Raw genomic sequence first — 21,936 nt, forward strand, 5'->3', positions numbered from 1 at the left:
TCATCTCTAAAATAAAGCCGGGAAACATCTTTCTGTTTTAAGATTGTTGGAGGGGGTGGGCCGGTGAACGTGGTTTGGGGGTGGGGCTGGGGCCAGGCTGCTTGGGTTCAAACCCCAGCCCTGCCTCTTGCCACTGTGTGACCTTGAGAGAGTGGCAGAACCTCCCTTGTGTCTCGCCAGGTCCAGGCAGGGCTCTCCGGGAGGTGGTGACACTCCCCAAGGCCTCTCATTTGGTTCCAGCCCCAAGGATCCCGTGTGGGTGTGTGGACCTCCTTCGCCTCCCAGCTCAGGGCTGCCTCGGGACCAGGTGGGCGTGCAGGGCACAGACCCTAACCCTACCCTTCCTAGCGTGCGGGCAAGTTCCTACCGCCCGCACGATTTGCTCCCTGTAAAAGGGGGTAGGAAGTGTGCCACCCAGGAGCAGGGCCTGGCACAAACAGGGTGGGCGTTGAGGAACTTTCTTTCCAATGCCAGGGATGGAAGGGCTGCCAGGATTTTAAGCATCAGGAGGAAAGAAAAAAAACCCTGCAGTTAAGCCGTGACACCCCCCCCGTCTATTTGTAGGCACTTCCTGATTCAGACGTATTCAGACAGGCACACAGGAGCTCAGTGCCCCAAAGAGGAAACCGAGGCGCAGCCTGGGGGAGCCCGAGCTCCGTCCTCCTCCACACCCCTTCCTGCTGGCCTGTCCGTTCACCCCTCACTCATTCCTTCGTTTGTTCGTTCCTTCTCCCGACCCCCGACTCAGCCGACCCAATCCGTGGGTGACCGGGGCGTGCGGCCAGACGCGGACGCTCCGGGGTGACGCCGGACAGGCTGTCCCTGAGCCTCAGCCTCCCGGCGGGGGGCGGGGGGAGTGCTGGGCGCCGACGACCCCCCCCTTCCCCCCCCCGCAGCTCGGAGACCCGCAGCCCCTCCTGCCGCGGGTCTCGTACCGACACTCTTCCCCTGCCACCCCCGCGCTCTCCCCACGCCCCTCCTCCCCGCGCGCATCGGGCGGGGCGGGGGCAGAGTCCGCCCCCTCCCCTCGGAGGCTCCGCCCCGCCCTCCGCTCCCCTGTCCTGCCCGCCCCTCCCGGGTTGGGCCAGGCTCCCCGGCCATGTGATCCCGCGGCCCGGCTGGGACGCGACGGGACGCGCTGGGACGGGCGCCGGGGGTCGCGGGCGGCATGGAGCGGAGGTGGGTCTTCGTGCTGCTCGACGTGCTGTGCGTGCTGGTCGGTAAGAGCCGCGGGGACCCGGGTGTGTGTGGGAGGACCCTTTCCGAGGCGGGCCCATCCCCGGTCCCCGCAAAGTTTTGTAGGACGGGCTGGGGGCTGCAGCGGCGCTACCTCTCGGAGGCCCCCTGGAGGTGGGGGGAGCCGGGGAAGGACCCTCGGGCCGCGGATCGAGCAACGCGCCCCCGCCCCGCGTGCCCTGGCGCCCGCGCGCGCCCTCCCAGGCCTCAGTTTCCCCCGCGCATCCCCGGTCGGAGGGGGTCGGTGTCCCCCGCCCGCGGCAGCAGGAAGTCGCTGCCGGGGGCCGCTCATGCCTCCCCCCTCCCGCCCTGCCCGGCCCGGCCGGGGCGGTGATTCACGCGGGCGTCGGCTGGGCTCGGGCGAGCCGGACGGGGGGCGCGGCCGCGGGTCGCCCCGGGAGGCCCTCCACCCCGCACCTTGGGTCGGCTGGTCCAGTGGGCTCTGGGAGGGCGGAGCCCTGGGCAGTGGTGGGATTCGAACCTGCGCCCCGTCGTCCTCCTCGCTCGGGCCCAGGAGAGCCGGGAGAAGGACTGGGCCGCAGGCTGTTGTGGAACTGGGGGCCTCGGCGTGGCGCGGGCCAAACCTGTCGGGCGGGTTTGCGGGCCAAGCTGGGGGCAGAGGCCCCCTCCCCGCCCCTCCTCCAGGGTCCCAGAAACAAAGGCTGTGTGTTTGCTCCGGGGCTGTGCGGACAATGGGCCCGGAATTCTACCCTCGGCGCAGGGAGGGGCCCCTCCAGCCTAAACTGCCCTACCCCCAGTCTGGCTCCTGCTCCTCCGCTGGGGACCGAGGGGTCTGCCCTGACTGCAGGCAGAGGCCAGGCTCTCCTCCCATGTCCTAGAAGAGATCCCTTTTGGGATGCGCCAGGTGGCAACTGGAGGTCCCCAGGTGGTGTCTGCCAACCCTGGGCATCGTTTCCGGAGCACTTATTTATTTAAACATTTGTGTGGCACTGACTGTATGCCAGGCACTAAGCAGCATGCAAATAATTAAACCTTTTTCTCCAATCAGCCTATGAGGGAGTGCTGTTATGCTCCCCAGTTTCCACCCAGAGATGTTCAGGTGCCCGCTGGAGGTCACACAGCAGCGGGGGAGGGGGGTTGGAGCTTAGATTAGGTTGGGTGCAGCTGCCATGTGCCAGGTGCTGGGGGCCCGGGCAGAGCCAGCTCCCAGTCTAGAAGCTTCAGGACACGAACAGTTCAGTCTTAGATGGTGACAAGGGCCCTGGGGAAAACACCAGGGGTTGACACCAGGGCAGGGAGGCTCTGTTGGTGTCTGCTGTGGGGACATCTGAGCTGGCGCGGCCCAGGCACAGGGAGACTCCATTCCTGTGCTCTGAGCTCTGCGCCCTGAATCCCGGGAGAGCCCAGCTCCAGTTCTGATCGGGGGTGCCCGAATCTCCAGGGGGGAGGGCTGGGGCTTGGGGACAGGAGGTGGGGGGGCTGACTTGATGCCCGGGCCCCCATGGGAGCCCCTGCCCTGCTCAGGCCGTGGGGTTTCTCAGCCTCTCCTCTTAGGCCTCCACCCTGGCCAGAGAGGTCTTTTGGAAACATGCTCCCTCCCTCTGCTGCAACCCTCCTGAGACCCCCGCCCCCGCCTCAGAGCCCCTCTCCCCAGCACTCTGCTCTCCAGGCTCAGGCCCATCTCTGGCCTTGGCACTGGCCACCCCTCTGGGGGATGTTCTTCCCCAGGTCTCCCCTGTACTTCTTCCTTTAAGGCACCTTCCCTGTGTGGCCTCCCCGACACCCTACTGAAGGCCGCAGCCACCTCCCCGATTCCCGTCATCGTGTGCCTATTATTTTTATTCCCAGCTGCTCTCAGCTCCATGAGGCAGATCTCTGTGTTCTTCACCGAGTCTTTCCCTGTATCAGCACCATCACACGGTGGTCCCCGGAGGCCCTTGAATTTGGCCTTTGGAAGGAGGAGTTGGCCCTGCCCTCGCCCTGCTCCGGTCGTCAGGCCCCAGCAGAGCCACACCCTTTTCCACGTGTCACCTGCCCTGCCAAGGCCAAAGGGCACCCTGCCTGGGTTTGTCTCTGTGCACCCACCCTGGGGAGCAGGGAGCCCTGTGCCCCAGCCGCCCTTGGTCACCCTTGGCTGGCGGGGCCTCTGGACTCCGGGGCTGCGGCCGTGCCAGGCAGGGCCCGGTCATGACTTGTGGCTCCTGAAAGTACCTTTGGACTGAGCTCCCGGGGCCTGGGCCGGGACTGTCGGGTCACCGTGTGGCCGGTTCAGGGACAACGTGTGGATGAGGTGTGTTCCTGATCTCTCTGGCCGGCCTGTTAAACACTGGCCGAGGCCAGGCCCCAGCAGGCTCCAGGGACTCAGCCTTGAACATGACAGGTGCGCCCCCCCCGCCCCTCCCCCCCCCCACCCCAGGTGCTCACAGAGCGCTGTGTGTAGCCGGGGGAATCATTCGAGTATCACACGGTGATTGCACAGTTGCACACAGGCAAGAACCGTGAAGAACGGAAGTTTCCTGCTGTGAGAGGGCTCCCAGAAGCACGGAAAGGAGTTAGAGATGTTCTGGGCCGCGAGGAGGACGTGAGCAGAGGCCCTGGCGGCTGCCTGCCGGCTTCGTGCAGAGGGCAGAGAGGAGGCTGGAGGGAAGCGAGGTGGGGAGGGGGTGGGCAACCTTGAGGGGGTGGACACTGGGCCTGGGCAGGACGTTGGTGTTTATCTGATGACGACGGGGAATCACAAGGGGGTTTAATGGGGCAGTGACCTCCCGTTTGCTGTGAGAAAAGCTCCTCCTGGCTCTCGGGTGGGCTCGGAGGTGAGGAGACCCGGAGGGAGGCTGAGGCAGGCGTCCAAGCGCTCGGTGCCAGCGCAGGCCCGTCTGTGTGGCCCTGGGGCTCAGAGAACCTCGTGGCTACCGGCCTCCTCTCCCCAACCCCAGCCTCTCTGCCTTCCGCCATCCTGATGCTCGTGAACACCCCGTACAAGCGAGGATTCTACTGCGGAGATGACTCCATCCGGTACCCCTACCGTCCAGACACCATCACCCATGGGCTCATGGCCGGGGTCATCATCACCACCACCGTCATCCTTGTAAGGCAGGAGGGGCGTGGAGGGCGGGGGCTGGGGCGTTAGCAGGTCGCGTCCTGCCCGGGGTGGTGTCTGCGGGGAAGAGGGCCCCCTTGGAGTTCCCAGCTCCCCAGTGACCGTAGGGAGGCCGCGCACCCTGACCCCTTTCAGCGGCCCTGAAGTCTCCGGCTGTCCCCCGCAGGTGTCGGCCGGGGAGGCCTACCTGGTGTACACAGACCGCCTCTACTCCCGCTCCGACTTCAACAACTACCTGGCCGCCCTCTACAAGGTGCTGGGGACGTTCCTGTTCGGGGGTGCAGTGAGCCAGTCGCTGACAGACCTGGCCAAGTACATGGCCGGCCGGCTGCGGCCCAACTTCCTGGCCGTGTGTGACCCGGACTGGAGCCGCGTCAACTGCTCCGTGTACGTGCAGGTGGAGGTGTGCAGGGGAAGCCCTGCTGACGTCACCGAGTCCAGGTGGGTACCGCGGGGGGCCCGGGCCGCAGACACCCCACCCGGGGAGGAGAGTGGGGGCTGGAGAAGGGCCCTCGGGAGCTGGATATTGAGGGACGAGTTGTCAGCTATAGAAGGTGCAGAGGCTCCACGCTGGGCAGAGAACAGGCAGGGGCAAGGCCTGCAGGTGCCCGTGGGCCTGTGTCCTGCAGGCAGGGGGGTGAGGTGGCGCCAGGGGTGTCGGGCCCTGGAGCAGAGCAGGAGGGGTCAGGAGTGACCCACCTCCCCTCAATTTCAGGCCCCACCCTCACGCTTCTGCTCTGTCCTCTCACCGTCTCTACTGGGAAACTTTTCATTTAATTGATGTCCTTATTTTCCTTCTTTAAAAATTAGATAAAAATTCACAAAGCATCAAATTCACCAATTTAAGCATCTTAATGGGTACAATTTGTTGGTTTTTAGTACATTCCCCGTGTTGCGCATCCATCCCTGCTATCTTATTCCAGAACATTCTCATCACACACAAAAAAGTCCATGTCCATGAGCTATCGCCCCCTCCCCAGCCCCTGACAACCACTAACCCACTCTCTGTCTCTGTGGATTGGCCTGTTCTGGATGTTTCACATCAGTGGAATCACACACTGTGGCCTTTTGGGTCTGGATTCTGCAGTGTTTCCAAGTTCACCCACGTCGTAGCTCCTGTCAGTTTTTGCCTCATGTATTTCGGGCTCTGTTGTTAGGTGCTTATATCTTTGTAACTGTTATTGACATACCTTCTTGATGGATTGATCCTTTTCTCACTATATAATGTTCTTTGTCTTGTTATTTGTTTTCTGTATATTGTATCTTTTTTGTTTGTATTTCAATTTCTCCATTACTGCCTTTTCTGTTAATAGGTGTTTACTCTGCAAAAAATTTGCAGCTATATAGTTCCACCTCCACCCCTTACGAGGTTATTGTCACAAGTTATATCTTTATACATTGTGTGCTCATTAACATAGATTTATAATTACTGTTTTATGCGGTTTTTAAAAAATTGAGCTATATTTGCCGTATAACATTATGTTAGTTTCAGGTGTACAACATAATGATGAGATGTTTGTATTTATTGTGGAATGATCCAGTAAGTCTAGTTATGTGCAGTTGTTTTTTCTTTTTTTAATCATGTAGGGAAAAGCAGGACTATAAACCAAAATACATTTAACACTGCTGTTTATGTTTTGTAATTATTTTTACTGGTGACTTTTACGGTTTTTTTGTGGATTTGAGTTACTGTCTAGTATCCTTCATTCCTCCATGAAAGACTCCCTTTAGTATTTCTTGTAGAGCTTGTAGGTGTATGAGCTGTGAATTTTCTTGGTTCTTGTTGGTCTGGGAATGTCTAAATTTCTCCTTTATTTTTACAGGATCATTTTGCCAGATGTAGAATTCGTGATTCACAGGGGTTTTTATCCTTTCAGTACTTTGAATATGTCATCCTTCTGGCCTCCATAGTTTCTGATAAGAAATTAGCTACTAATCTTACTGAGGATTCCTTGTACACAACGAATCCCTTCTCTTGCTGCTTTCAAGATTTTCTCCTTGACTGTCTTTTGGTAGCCTGATTATACTGTGTCTGTTTGTGGCTCTCTTCGAGTTTATCCTCTTTGAAGTTCATTGAGCTTTTTGGATGTGTAGATGGATGTTTTTCATTTGATGAAAATATTCTTCAACGATTCTTTCTGCCGCTTTCTCTCTTCTCCTTTTGAGACTCTTATTTATATATATGTTGGTACATTTGATGGTGTCCCACAAGACTCTGCGGTTCATTCATTTTTCTTCATTCTTTTTTTTTGTTCCTTAGACCAAAAGTCTCGATTGACCTATCTCCATGTTCACACACGCTTCTGCCTGCTCAGATTTTTTCTGCCTGGTGATTTATTTCAGATACTATAGTTTTGAACTCCACAATTTCTATTTGTTTCCTTTTTATAACTTCTGTTTCTTTTTGGTGTTCTCTATTAGGTGAGACATCATTCTCACAGTTCCTTTAGCTCTCTGAACGTATTTTAAATGGCAGATTAAAAGTCTTTATCTAGTGAGTCTAACGTCTGGGCTTCCTCAGGGACAGCTTCTAGTAATAGATTTTTTTCCCCCGGGTATTTCCCGCATTTTTTCATGCATGCCGTATAATTTTGTTGTTGTTGTTGAAAACTGGGCATTTTAAATGTTATAATTTAGCAACTCTGGAAATCAGATTCTACTCTCTCCAGGGCTTGTTTCTGCTGTTGTTGTAGTTGTTCGTTGTTTGCTTAGTGAGTGTTGTGAGCTAATTTTGTAGAGTCTGAGTGGCCGTGAAGTTCTGCTGTTAGCTGAGAGATCAGCTAGTGATTGGACAGATATGTCCTTAAATACCTGGAACCGGGGGAAAAAACTTCCATTTTACAGCCGGGCTTTGTGTGCTATGTTGGGGCATGTCAGTTGACAACTCTGCCTTAACCTTTACTTCTTTTTTTTTTTTTTTTTTTTTTTAATTTTTTAATTTACTATTTATTTATTATTTTTATTTTTGGCTGTGTTGGGTCTTCGTTTCTGTACGAGGGCTTTCTCCAGTTGCGGCGAGTGGGGGCCACTCTTCATCGCGGTGCGCGGGCCTCTCACTATCGCGGCCTCTCCTGTTGCGGAGCAGAGGCTCCAGACGCTCAGGCTCAGTAGTTGTGGCCCACGGGCCCAGCCGCTCCGCGGCATGTGGGATCCTCCCAGACCAGGGCTCGAACCCGTGTCCCCTGCATTGGCAGGCAGATTCTCAACCACTGCGCCACCAGGGAAGCCCTAACCTTTACTTCTTGCTTGGTCAGCCAGAGGTGAGAGCTTAGGGCCTTCTCAGGTCCTTCCTGAGCCCTGAGGCCCAGCCCTGGCCTCTGGAATCCCAGCCCTTATTCTCCAGAGCTTCTCATTCCCTGGCCTTTCCTCCCAAGCTTTTTGGTTAGTCTGTTTGCTGCAACTGCTATCCGTTGCCCTAGGCAGTGGTGACCATTACATTTGCTGTAAATATTTTCGACCAGTGATCCAGGGAGCCATCAGACAGGACCGGACAATCTCAGTTCTTTGTAAGTGAGCTCTGTTCTCCCTCCGTGGCCACCACCAATCTGATTCTTACTGTTGTTGTCAGTTTTTTAGTTGCTTTTACGGGGTGGGGGGGATGGACCTTTGGAGTCTCTTAATCTGCCGTCTTTTCTCTTGTCCGTTGATGTCCTTTGTTAAAACTTGAAATTATATAAAAAGAAAATGTGAGCCTTGTATCAGTGACCACAGGTGGAAAATAGTCTTGAAAAGAAACACAGTGGAAGTGAAGCTGCTGGGTGGACACAGTTGTCTGCCCTCGGTTCTGTGTTCAGGGCCTGCAGCATCTTTGTGGTGAGGCCTTAAAGACCACGAGACCCTATCGCATTGTCACAGAAATGGAAAGGGAAGAACTGATGGTGTCCAACAGTGGCCGTGTTTCTACGTGAAATCTTTCCAGACTCTGGAAGGCATGGCAGGATGGGACCGGGGCCGGGGGTGTTTGATGGCAGAGGTGCTGAGTGTGGGCCCTCCCGAAACCTGCCGCACTCTCCTTTCTCAGATTATCCTTCTACTCTGGACACTCCTCCTTTGGAATGTACTGCATGATGTTCTTGGCGGTGAGTTTGTTTCTCTGTGACGTGCTTGTTGTGGAGCCGTGGCCAAGGCCCTTCCCTGGGCCTCAGTAAAGCGGGGTGGGTGGAGGTGGTGGTGGATGGGCTTCTGGTTTGTTGATAAAAACTGGAGGCCCTGGGCCTACAGGTTCCAGGCTCTTGGCCTCAGTGTCACCGTCTGTGCGTCCGGCGGGGGTGGGCTGGCAGGCTCCCATGCTGACGGCTGCTCTTGGCCCCCAGCTCTATGTGCAGGCCCGGCTGTGCTGGAAGTGGGCACGGCTGCTGCGGCCCACCGTGCAGTTTTTCCTGGTGGCCTTTGCCCTTTACGTGGGCTACACCCGTGTGTCTGACCACAAACACCACTGGAGTGATGTTCTCGTTGGCCTCCTGCAGGGGGCGCTGGTGGCCGGCCTCACTGTGAGCTCCCGGGCCCCGACCCCCTGCCCTGACCAGAGACCCCCCCCACCTCTGGGGCCCTCCTGCCCTCTCTCTGCCTCTCCAGGACCCTAGCCCTCTCCTCCCATCTTTCCCCTAAGATCCCACCTCTGCCGTCCTCACTGCCCCCGCCACCGTGCCCCTCAGCTCCTGGGCTCCACTGCCCCTCCCTGCCCTGTGCCGCCCCATCCTGTCCTGTCCCCGCCCAGTCAGCTCCTGCCCTCCTCTCCTCTGCTAGGTCCGCTACGTCTCCGACTTCTTCAAAGCCCGGCCCCCGCGGCACTGCCTGGAGGAGGAGGAGCTGGAGCGGAAGTCCAGCCACCACTGACACTGGCCCTGGGCTAGGCTGGCTGCAGCCACTGCGGGTCCCCTCCTCCTGAGACCCTCAGGTCTCCTCCTCCTGGGGCCGCAGCCGCGTCCAGCTGGGGCTCGGGCTGTGGGCAGCGAGCGTGTCCATGGTCCTGGCAGGTCCCTAACCCAGGATGGCGGTTAAGGCCCTGCACAGGCCCCAGGCTGGATCCTGGCGTGGGTTCCACTAACCCCACCTCCATGCACTGGGCCAGGGGTCTGGGGGTACCTGGGGCAGCCCTAGCGTGTGGAGGGGGACTCTTCCTCAGAACCCCTGTCTTTTGTTGGGTATGGGAAGGGACCGAGAGATCCCAGTGGATGCCGTTTTTGTGAAATGTGACGTCTATGTGGATTTTTAGTAAAATAGGGCGTTTGCTTGACAGATGTTATCAGCACCTCTTCCTTATGGCCGTTCTGAGGACTCTCTTCCTACAGCAGAGGGGGAGACCCTCTCCGGCTGGGGGCTCAGCTGAGCGAACCAGCCATGCGTGCGTTGCTGCTCTGGTCACGTGGGCAGGAGGGGTGCAGGAGAAAGGCCGACTGCCCGTTCCACTCCTGTGGCACTCAGGTTGGGGGTCAGGCGGACCTGCACAAGCAGTCGGGGTGTCACCCTGTGGAGAGAGCCCTGAACAAAAGACACCTGCCGCTGTTTGGCCCCTGGGGCCGGGGAGGCTAGCAGAGACCTGAGTCCAGGTCGAGTGGAGAGGTGTATTTCCAGCTCTCCCCTCCTCCCAGTAAGGAGGCCTCTGCCGGGGGCCCCTGTGCAGGCCCCCAAGTGGAAGGGCTTGGGCAGAAGTTCAGACGTGGGTAAGAGCATGGCCACAGGAGCCTGGGTCCTCTGCAGCACCCCCAGAGACTGCCTGTGTGCAGGGCTGTGCTCAGGTGCGCTGAGAGGGCAGCTCCCGTGGGCTCTGCCAGGTGGAGCCTTGCGGTGGCTGTCGCTGAGTTTGAAAGATCACACATGGGGTTTGGGCCTGGAGCGGGCTCCTTGTCCCCTTTCTGCTTGGGGATGTACCACCCCAGCCCCGGCCCAGGCCTCAGAGTCCCTCCCCTCGAATGACCGGGACCTCTGCCCTCGGATCGTCCCGTCTCAGTAGTGCCCGCCTGCATCTGTCCACTCCCTGTGTCCCTGGAGGACTCAGTGAAGCTGAAACTCCCCCAGTCCTGACCCCTTCCCTCTGGTCACACGGACCCCTGTGCACATGGGGCTTCAGAAACGGGCCCCCGTGACTTCTGCCCTGGAATGGGAACCCCTCACTCACCATCCACAAAATTGAATGTCAGGCAAGCGGCATAGATCAGGCCATAAACAAACCTTAAAGAGGGAAAATAGGTTCAAAACCTTAGTGTGGGGAAGACTTTTGTAACTGGGAAAAATAGAGAACGGGAAGTAGAAGGAAGCTGGGGCCCAGGCCGGAGCAGAGGGTCAAGAGGTGGAACAGACGATGAGGCAGAGACTCCGTGTGCCAGGAAGGTGTCCAAGGTGACTGAAGCTTCTGGACCTGATCACTGATGGGCCGGGGTCCCTGAAACTTGCAGAACACACAGAACTTACCTGCTCAACCAGAGTGTAAGTAGGAAGTTTAATCTTTCGTCAAATATCTGGGCAAAATGGGTGATTTAGTTTTAAGGGTCTGTTTTTGTTTTACCTGCACCCAGAACCTGTCTTATTCCGTATCCGTTTCAGGGTGTTCCCGTCTGGTCTTAGCAGTGATTGGGGGCAAAGATGCAGCCTAGCAGCCTTCACTGGAGGCCAAGATGGAGAAGAGGAAGATGTTCACGGCCACCATGGCCTTGCCCTCAGCCTGCGGTAGACGGGGAGGGAGGTGGCCCACACACTGCAGGTCAGCAGGACGCTGAAGGTCAGGAGCTTGGCTTCCTTGAAGGTACTGGGCAGGTTCTGGGCCAGGAAAGCCCTGTTGAAGCTCCCCAGGGCAAGGAACCCAGGTATCCCAGGACACAGTAGAAGACAGGGACCAAGCCCCGGTTGCAGGCGAGGAGGACACATCTAGGCTTGGAGTGCGTGTCTGTGTCAGTGAAGAGAGGAGAGGTTCCCAGGAAGATTCCGCAGAGCGTCGGGTGGATTGGGGAGTGGATGAGAAAGGTGAAGTCGGGTGCCCCTGACACCAGCCAACTTTCCTCCCAGGAGCAGCGATCCTGAAAGTCAAGACCACACAGACGGTTTTGGCCCAAACAGTGGAAACAGCCCAGTAAACACCGTGCCAGATGTGGTTGCTGGAGGGCGCAGGTGGCCGTGCTGGGACGGCCGATGAGGGGTGAGCAGCGCAGGAAGCCTGGGCACAGGGAGATGAGGAGGACGCAGCTGAGAGTCTCGTTCGTGGCCTTGACCTTGGGCGAGTCTCGGCCTTAACGAAGACCCCGAGGACCACAGCTGCGAGAGCAGCGGAGCAGAGAGCCGCCCCCAAAGGGTCCTCAGAAGCTGGGCAGGTCACAGCCTTTGCCGGGGGGCAGCGTTCTCTCTTACTGTTTGAGTATAGGACGCTGCACGCACTGGGCATCTGACAAGAAGGGCAGAGATGCAGTGTTTCAGGTTCAGGAATTCTTACAAATCCAAGCGTCAGTGTGTGGTCACGTCGGAAGTTAGGACATACTGATACACCCAAGCAGCGCTGCAAGGCAACTCCCAGGCGTAATTTGAGGTTTACGGTCCTTATGGTTCTATGGCAAAAATAGTCTTTTCTCTTTTCCTCTTTACGTGGAGGGGGGTGGGGGTGGTGTGTCTTTAGCTGATTCTCGTGGGAAACTCCTAGGTTCTTAGCCAGGTAAATATCATTTCTCATGGCGTGTCCTCGACGCTCAACATTCCGTCTACCTTCTGATGTTGATCGGGTTTTGAGAACCCCTCCTGACTGAGTGTTGAACCACATGCAGGAATTTCTGTGCAGCGCGGTGCTGTGGTTTTGTAGGAAGTCATGCTTGCTTTTTCACAGGTGAAGTTTTGTAAGGGCTGTGACTGACAATATTTCACAGTACAAAAATGGGATGAAAATGTGGCAGAATTTAGTAATTATGAAGTCTGCCTGTTTGTGTATAGGAATCCACTATGCCGCTCTCTTTACTGTATTTTGAAAACTTTTACAGTAGTTCAAAACAGGACAGCTCTGCCTAAGTAAATCTTCCTAAGTTGAAAGATAATGTATTCATTCCTCATTCACCAAACAAATCCCCGCTTAAGTTGTAACAACATAAAATCCTAATTGAAAAACTTTGTAATGTTCGTTACTGTAGCGGTTTCTGCTCATGGGTTCCCAGCGGCAGTGGAGGTCGTGACGTTCATGTCTGTCTGACCGACCACGAACAGGCCATTGGTAGGGACTTTGTGGAGGGTCACCCCCTGGGGCTGTGTGGTTTGGGGATTCTTCCTGGAGGCTTAGCAGCCTCAAGCCTGCAAGTGTAGCCCCGCCAGTACCGTCAGCCATCGAGCACCTCTTATGGCGGGGGTGGGTGCTGTTCTACTGCAATTTTTAAAACCTGTGCTTTTTCTTAAGCCTCTTTTAGCATACTTTCAGCAGCTGGACAGCTCCTAGGTCTCCTGTCGGCCTGCTGACTTCCCGTATCTGACGTAAACATGCTCCAGAATTTTTCCGTTGGCCTCATTTTTATCAGTGTGATTTTTTGGGATCCAAGTAGCCCAGTTTATACAATTGATAACTACATTTTTGGGTGAATCTAGGGCCCTATGTAACAATTTCCAATTGGAGAAAGGCTGGAATCACTTGACAACAGGCACCCGCCCTGCTAGGGTGCCCAGATCTCCCCTGTGCCTGTCTTTCCTTGGCCTCCAGAGACAATGCTCACCTCTCACGTCATCACAGACCAACAGCCCCGCCCAGGTCCAGCCATGGGGCGGCAGCAGCAACACCACGCCTGAGGCCAGAGGAGCGCTCCCAGAGGCCACGTGACTGAGACCTGGTGACCGACCCTTGACAGTCAGCAGAAGGCCACAGGGACCTTCAGTGACCTGAATGGGAAGGAGAAAAGCATGGTCATCTTCTTCTCCAAGGAGACAATCAAGAGAGAATACTTCTGTGATACTCATTTGAATAACATCCCTTTTCACCTGCCACGGAAAGTGATCTGGATATTAAGCAACGTTACTTTCAGTAAGTGCAGCCGCCAGAGTTTCTCTGTACCGTGTTTTCTGTTCTTTTCTTTCTTTCTTTCTTTTTCTGGCCACACCGCACGGCTTGCGGGATTTTAGTTCCCTGACCAGCGACTGAACCCGGGCCCTGGCAGTGAAAGCGCCGAGTCCTAACCACTGGACCACCAGGGAATTCCCCATATTTTATTTTCAACGTCACTGGAAGGGCTACCTGGAAAAATTGCTCAGAACCTATTTCTAGGACCTCCTGCGGTTGACTTTAGTCTGTGAAGTCTTCATTCTCTCACTTGTCATTGCCGAGTCAAGTAAAGAACATGCCACTCCAGTTCTGTGCATTCCGGTTTTCCACCTTGAACGATGTACAAGGACATTCTCTCCTAATTTGTTTTACTGCCATATTTTGTTGCTGGACAGGACGTATATTCAGCTCTGCCCCACCGTGCCTTCATCTCCATCTGTGGGAATTTGTAGAGGTCCAGCAGTGTCTCCCTGAGCAGGAAAAAGCTGATGTGGTTCCTGCAGTGACAGCGGTGGCTTTGTTCTGTTTCTCACAGGTGAAATACAGGTTGGTCTGGCCCGCTCCTGACAGCCATGCCAGGGAGCTCTCCAGGGTCCTTTGGTCTCTTTTGTAGGAAATGTATACGTGATATCCTAAGGGTGTGTTAGGTGGGTGATTGGTGTTCCTGTTGATCTCCTCAGTGTCAAGTCCAAAGGCCAGAATGTAAATATAGTTTCTGAATATCCACCTGCATTAAAGGAAGAGCATTAGGGATCCAAAGTCATCCACACATGCGGTGATTATCTATTAGGCTAATCACAGGGCACCATGTGGTGCTTTGTCCAAATATGGAAGCCACTAATGACACGTGGCTTTTTAAATTCAAATTAATTTAAATTAACAAAATAAAAATCCAGTTTACCAGTCACAGTAGGCTGAGGAGAGGAAAAAGGCTATTTCTGTCATTGGAGGAATTCTTTTGAGATATTCTTGTTTAGAGAATTAAAACTAAGAAAATTCAGTTAGGGTTAAGGTTCCAAGTTAGAGTTAAGGTCAGGGTCAGAGGTTAGGTTCAGGATGAGATTAAGGTCAAGGTCATAATTAAGGAGTGGGGAGGTAGCTCAATATCCTTGGTGGCTGAGTGACTATATCAGTTAATTGGAATTTTCTGCATAAACTAAACTGAGGGGAAAAATAGACAGCCATACAATTATAGTGGAGACTTTGCTATCCACTTTCGGTAGTGGGTAGATCTAACAGACAGAACCAACAACAAGCAAAAAAATAAAAAAATAAAAATCAGTGGACTTGAATAACACCACAGACCAAATGGACCTAACAGACGTATGTGGAACTTTCAGCCCAACAACAGCAGGATGTACATTCTTCTCCAGCACATATGGCACATTCTCAAGTATAGATCACACATGTTAGGTCACAACTCTTTAAGAAGATTGATACATACCAAGTATCTTTTCTAACCACAATGGAATAGAACTAGAAATCAATGGTAGAAGGAAAACTGGAAAATTCATAAATAGGTGAAAATTAAATAACACACTTTGAACAATCAGTGGGTCAAAGAAGAAATAAAGAGTGAAATTTAAAAATACCTCGAGACAAACAAAAATGGAAACACAGCATACTAAAACTTGTGAGGTGCAAAGAAATAGAAAACTGTCCCTGTTTGCAGATGACATGATCTTATCTATAGAAAACCCTAAAGACCAAAGCCAAAAACCTGCTAGAAATAAATGCATTCAGCAAAGTTGCAGAATACAACTCAAAAATCAGTTGTTGTATCTATACACTAATTAATAGTGATTAATGTTGAATCTTTTCAGGCGACTTGTCATCTGTAAACCTTCTTTGGACAATTGTCTATTCAAGTGCTTTGTTCATTTAAAAGCTGGGTTGTTTGTGTTTGGTTCAGTTGTAAAAGTTTTTTGTATGTTAGGGCTAGAGTTAGGATATAAATGTTAGGGGTTAGGGTTTAAGGATGTTAGGGTTTAGGGTTGGGATTGGAGTCAGGGGTTAAGGGTCAGGGTTAGAGTTAGAGGTCAAAGTTTAGAGTCTAAGGTCTAGGGTTCCAGGGTTAGGGTTGTTAGGGTTTAGGGCTTGAAGTTAAAGGTTGGGGTTAAGTTTAAGCCTCACTGGCCCACTTCCCCCTCTTCTTTCCCATCTCTCTGAGGCCTCCAGGCTGGATAGGACTCACCTGGTCATGAGGCCCTAGCCTGACAAGGGCCTGCATGGTACCAGGGGCCTCAAAGCGACCCTCAAGTCTTACACATGAGTCAGGAGTTGAGCTGGACAATTGGTTGTCTGCCCTGCCTAGTCCTGGACTCTTGACAGTGGAAGAATGAAATGTCCACACTGGTCACTGACTGTTTCAATCCAACCTAACCTCAGTCAAGGATTGTGAAGGGCCTCAGAAGTCAGGCGGGGAAGGTGATGCTGGCCCCACTCTATCTGGGCAGTCCCCAGGTCCGGCACAGCCCTGACACATGAGGGTACTTAGTAGACGTGTATAGATTTTTTTTTTTTTTTAAATTTTTATTTATTTATTTATATATATATATATTTTTTTGGCTGTGTTGGGTCTTTGTTTCTGTGCGAGGGCTTCCTCTAGTTGTGGCGAGCGGGGGCCAGTCTTCATCGCGGTGCGCGGGCCTCTCACTATTGTGGCCTCTGTTGTTGCGGAGTGCAAGCTCCAGACACGCAGGCTCAGTAGTTGTGGCTCACGGGCCCAGTTGCTCCGCGGCATGTGGGATCTTCCCAGACCAGGGCTTGAACCCGTGTCCCCTGCATTGGCAGGCAGACTCTCAACCACTGCGCCACCAGGGAAGCCCAGACGTGTATAGATTTATGCAGGACTGGGTGCAGCGACCTGCCAGCCCCCAGGTGCTGCCTTCTTGATGGCTGATGTGGCCCTCCTGGGACTTGATGAATCCTTTGTCCCATCTGAGTGGGCAGCAGAAACAGGTCTCAGAACAGCCCTTGGCTTCCGACCATCCAGGCAGGCATCTGTGGTTCTGCAGCTCAGGTCAGTCTGGGCCCCGTCAAGCCCCCGTGGCCGATTACTGAGCTGACCCTGCTGCTGAGCGATTGACCAGCTACCTAGGCAGCCTAGAGAGCCCCTTGGGATTTTCTAATTCCCCATATCCCTACGGTTGGGAAAAGGGCCTCCTTCCTCACAGCCCGTTAGGTAATGGCCCTCTAAACGTTGAGTGTGGCCCTGGCCACAACAGCCAGATGGTGGCACTGCAGTCCTTTGGCCTTCTGGTTGTAACAAAGTTTGACATTCATATTCATTGAGAATCAAAGATATGGGAGCAACCGGGCCTCCCAGTGGACAGTTTCACACTAAGGCCTTGTGTTCTTGGAGAGCCATGTGCGTCCACGGTCCAGCCCCCTGTGGTCTCAAGAAAGCCAGCCAACTGTGGATTCCATGGTATGGAATAATCCCTGAGCTTCCCTCTGCTTCACTGAGCAAGAGTTTCCTTGCCATCCTAGCATTCGGTCGAAGGCACATGGGCTGTTCTGGGCCAGTCTCTGAGATGCAGGGATCCAATGCCCAAGGCAGGAGCCCTGAGTTTACAACCAGTACCTACCTTGCCTTTTCAGCAAGTGGAAGAGCTTGCCATCCAGGGAGAACAGCAAGAGCGCTGGGTGGGCGGATGCAGCCCCTGACCCTAAGTCAACCCCTTCTTTCACTGGGATTCCGATCCCACAGCTGTGCAGTGGGCTGTCAGTGATGTGGGATCTGCTGCTTTTGCTGAGCCAGCATCTGTCCTCATGTCCAAGTCCAGCACCTCAGCTTTCCTTTGGGAACTACTTCTCACCTGCTTCCAGTCTAAACAGTTCCAGAGGGCTGACCCTACATTTCACCCACCGTGAAGACAGGTGTACGATCCAAGTCTAGCCAATGCCATGTTCCATCCTGTGGGTTCTCTGATGAGCTCAAGGATGAGAATGTGACCCCAGCCAGGCCAAAGGCATTTAAAGCTGTGACTTTTCATGGAGCCCTAGGGACGGAGAAACCCTTCGCAGTAGGATGGACATTGAGTGGCTTCATCCTGGAGGCCGCGGAAGCAGTGAGAGAGACTGCCTGTGAATGGGCCACCCCAGAGCACTTAGTAGGATAGGGCTGGAGAGGGACTGGGTCACACTGCGAAAGGGTGAGCCCCTGGGTCTGCCAGATCCAAAGCCGTTCTTCAACTTGCCTCTTGCAATTATTAGTTTACTTCTATCATTTAAAGATATTAATTTATTTTACTTCAGTAAGTGTGTCCAGTCACTTGCAATCAAAAAAGTCCTGACACTTGAGAATCTGTAATCCCTGAGATTCCTTCAGATGTCCTCACTGGGTGTGGCGTGGCTGGAAGAGTTGAAGACACTGGTTGGGGTCTGGTCTTAGGGGAGCTGCCGAACATCTCTGTCCCCGTTCCTTCCTTTTCTCAGGAGAGGAAAACCCATGAACAATGAGCAAAGAACCAGCAGAGGGAAGACGTCCCCGGGTGGTTAACTGGTCTGTCTGTATTTTCTTTATTTTAGGGTCAATTTAGTTAATGTGTATTTTTACTAGGAAATCACCCATTTCCACTAGTTTTCCAGTTTGATGCAATAGGTTTCTCATATTTGACTTTCAATTTCTCCTCTTTTTCTAGTTTTCTACAGAACTGTTACAATTAGTGAACCGATATTCATACGTTATTTTAAACTAAAATGTCCATATTTTATTTGGGTTCCCTTCTACATTTTCTGTGCTAGGATCCCATCCAGGGTATCACATGACATTTATTTGTTATGTCTCTTTGGGCTCCTCTTGGCTTTGACAGTTTCCTGACGCCTTGTGTCAATGACCTTGACGGAGGTAGGTCACCGTGCAGACCCCACACTTCGGGAAAGGGGAGTTGGCTTGACTTCCTTGATGCATGGTTGAGTGTCTTATCAATTGTTTGGAATCCCCCTGCATAGGAGATTTCTATTCAACCTCATTTATTTAAAAAAATCAAAAAATCTATGCGATCGTTTATTTTTACCAGTGTGGACACCTGGATAGATATTTTAGGCTTTTTGGTTGTGATCCAGCACTACAGTATTTGGTTGTTTCATTCATTCCTGCTTTGGCTACTGAGAGCTCTTTCCATTGGTCCTGTTTCCCTTGACATAATTCCATCGGTGGGTTTTTTTTTTCTTGGTACTTTCTTATTTATACTTCAGGGTTATCCTGGCTGATATATTTACTGTCTCAGTCCTAGTATCAGCCATTTCTTCAAAGAGCCCTGGTTCCTTTTACCAGAGAATGATATTAAAACATGTGGGAGCTAAATGTGCTCAGCTGACAATGCAGGGAAATTTATGCACGCATTCCAACCTGTGTGAGTTGTTGGCGCTCAGGGCGGGCGGCTCCAAAATACGCCACAACGACATAGTGATCATTTTAAATTAAAGTTACTTAAGAAACAGGCTGAAGCAAGAGGAACACTTTGACCCTTCTCTCTGTCTCCCTGAAAGCAGGAAATAAATCTCCTGCGTGAAAGGCGCATCTGGAGGTAAAAGGACACCGCTGTTGCTAGAGACAAGGAATTCGGAGCCAGGAGCCTAGATGAACAAACCTCATTACTTCTTTTTTTTTTTTTTTTTTTTTTTTAAAAACGATCATACACCACCACCAAGTGGGTTTTATTTTATTATTATTATTTTTGGCTGCGTTGGGTCTTCGTTGCGGTGCGCTGGCTTCTCGTTGCCGTGGCTTCTTGTTGCATGGGCTCTAAGCATGTGGGCTCAGTAGTTGCAGCACACAGGCCCTAGAGCGTGTGGGCTTTAGTAGTTGCAGCCCGTAGGCTCGGTAGTTGTGGCTCGCCGGTTCTAGAGCGCAGGCTCAGTAGTTGTGGCTCACGGGCTTAGTTGCCCCGTGGCATGTGGGATCTTCCCGGACCAGGGCTCGAACCCGTGTCCCCTGCATTGGCAGGCAGATTCTTAACCACTGCGCCACCAGGGAAGCCCCTACTGCTTTAATTTACTCCCGAAGCCCAGACTCTGTTTAGATTCTTCACTAATTGAGCACGTCAAACCTCAGTTTCTTTGTCCTGTCAATTCCTCACAAATTTATTGTTTCTTTGCCTAAAAAGTATAAAAGCTGCCTGCTCTGGCTACTGCTTAGGTCCCATTTCTATGAGACCTCTGTGTGCAGGGATAAAAATTTGTTTTTTCCTCCTGTTAATCTGTCTTGTGTCAATTTTATTATCGGTTCAGCCGCAAGCACTCAAGAGGGAAATTCCCCCTCGCTGACTGTATATTCACCTAATTATGAAGATTTCTGTGTGGAATTGTCTTTATCCATATTAAACTAAAGATGAGTTTATACTGATGTCTCCAACATGATCTTTTATCACACGGATGTTGTAACCTCCCCTTAATTATCTGTAACTTTCCACTCAGACGGTGAGAAAACTGCCTCCCACTGTCTGTCATTTATTTAATTCATAGCTTGTTCTCTTCCAGGTTACAGATATACTGGTTTCAGTATTGGTAGCTACTACCCCATGGGAAAGACCTTTATAAAATAGAGTCCACTGTTTATGTGTGGTTCATTTTGCCTTTAGTCTACAGAGCCTGTTCATTTCCAAAGTTACTGAAGTCAGCACCTTTTGCCCCACCAACAACAGTGAGTTTTTTTCATACATTTCTAGATTGGTTAGATTCTTTGTTACATTCTGCATTCCATCGTGTGACACTCCTATAACCTAAATAACTAAATTTTAGTAGATTATGATTTACTTATTGGACTGTATAAATCCATGGGTTTAGACAAATGCAGAGTGTCAGTTATCCATCACTTAAGTATCAAATGGAACACTTCACCCCACCCCACCCAAGAATCTGTTTACCATCTCTGTTTTGCCTTTTCCACATTTTCATATGAATGGGGGTCATACAATGTGTAGCCTCTTCTGGCTGGATTATTTCACTTCGTATAATTCATGTAAGATTCATCCTGTTTTTTTGCATGGGCTGATGGTTCATTCCTTTATATTTCTGAATAGTATTCCATTGCATGTGTACGAGAGGAAAAAGAATTTTTCCCTCTATCATTGTAGGTTCTTGGTTGAGACCCCCCCCTCCCCCCATAATAAAAGATTACCAGGAAAAAAAACAGAAGTTTAATAACATGTGTACCTCTTGTATGCATGAGAGATACCCAGGAAAACTGAGTAACTCCCTGAAATGGCCCAAGTCACTTGAAATACCATCTTCTAAGTGGAAAGAAAACAGGGGTGTGGTTGCTGTGCAGATTTAATCCAGACCTTTTCTACTGAGTAGAATTTCTTGAGGTTTTGTCACCCTTCTATTCTTAGTATGGGGAGGGAGATAACCTTTCAAATGAAGACTTCCCTTATAAATGTAAATTTCCTTCACAAAAGGGCCATCTTGACTTGGGTTTCAGAGATTCTTATGTGTCCTTTTTTTTTTTTTTTTTTTAAAGATTTTTTGGATGTGGACCATTTTTAAAGTCTTTATTGAACTTGTTACAATATTGCTTCTGTTTTATGTTTTGGTTTTTTGGCCGCAAGGCATGTGGGATCTTAGCTCCCTGACCAGGGATCGAACCCGCACCTCCTGCATTGGAAGGGGGAGTCTTAACCGCTGGACCACCAGGGAAGTCCCTGTGTGTCCCTTTTAAAAAAAAAACCAAAGAACCAAAAAAACACCGTCAGCCCCAAATAATCCTTATGCCAAAGAGACATATTTTGGGGTGGCATGTTCAGTTTCCGTGACATGGATGTATCCCAATTTGCTTATGCTTTCATCCACTGAAGGGCATACTGATTTCTTTATGTTTTTAGCCATTATGAATGGAGGTGCTGCGGACATAGTTTATCAAAACAGTTGTCTAAATGGTGGAAGAGCAATTGGTGGATCCTGAGGTGAGACTTGTTTAGTTTTGGGAAAAAACTGCCAAACTGTCTTTTGAAGCAGCTGTACATGCGTTCCATCAGCAAAGAGGGAGAGTTCCTATTTTTCCTCACCCTCCAGCAATCAGTTTTGTCACTTTTTTGGAGTTTACCAGTTCTAATAAGTGTGCAGTGCTATCTTGTTTTAATTTGTAATTCTCCAATGGTATATGATACTATGCATATGTTTGTATGCTTGTTTATTGTCTGTATGTTATTTGACCAGGTGTCTGTTCAGATCTTTACCCATTTTAAATGGTATTGTTTTGGAGTTCTCGGTATAATTTGAGTACTTTTATCAGATATGTGTTTTGCGAATACTTTTTTCTCTCTGTGGCTTGTCTTTTGGTTTTCTGAATAAGGTCTTTCACAGAGTAACGATTTTTAATGTTCTAAACTCCACATTATAATTTTTTTTTCTTTTGTGGGTAGACTTTTGGGATTTTTGTGTTAAAATTCATTACCAAACCTGATAGGGATAGAGTAGGATAGTTACACAGGTAGTTGTAGAAGTCCCCGTAGGGGATTATAGATAGAGAGGGAAACCTAGGAAACTTTGGGAGAACACTGTGAGTTAGTGACCGCTCAAGAAAGCTATCTGAACGTCGGGGAACGAAGCAGGCTTGCTTAACTATAAATAAATAAAACCACGAGGGATGCCCTAGGTCATTAAGTGAAAGAAACAAATGAGGCCTGCATTCTGC

The 21,936-nt window shown here is 51.6% G+C and overlaps 1 protein-coding gene across 1 annotated transcript; it reads left to right on the plus strand.

Annotated features, from left to right (window-relative positions):
• Window positions 1-1,087: 1,087 nt before the first annotated feature.
• PLPP2 (phospholipid phosphatase 2) lies at window positions 1,088-9,533 on the plus strand. Its single transcript, XM_068537474.1, is given in 7 exon segments — window positions 1,088-1,220; window positions 4,134-4,285; window positions 4,464-4,738; window positions 8,319-8,376; window positions 8,611-8,787; window positions 9,044-9,122; window positions 9,125-9,533. Coding segments are annotated over 7 exon segments (819 nt in total). The 5' UTR covers window positions 1,088-1,168; the 3' UTR covers window positions 9,151-9,533.
• Window positions 9,534-21,936: the final 12,403 nt, after the last annotated feature.

The sequence above is a fragment of the Eschrichtius robustus genome, chromosome 2 (assembly GCF_028021215.1).
Source record: "Eschrichtius robustus isolate mEscRob2 chromosome 2, mEscRob2.pri, whole genome shotgun sequence".
In the NCBI taxonomy this organism is placed as follows: Eukaryota; Metazoa; Chordata; class Mammalia; order Artiodactyla; family Eschrichtiidae; genus Eschrichtius; species Eschrichtius robustus.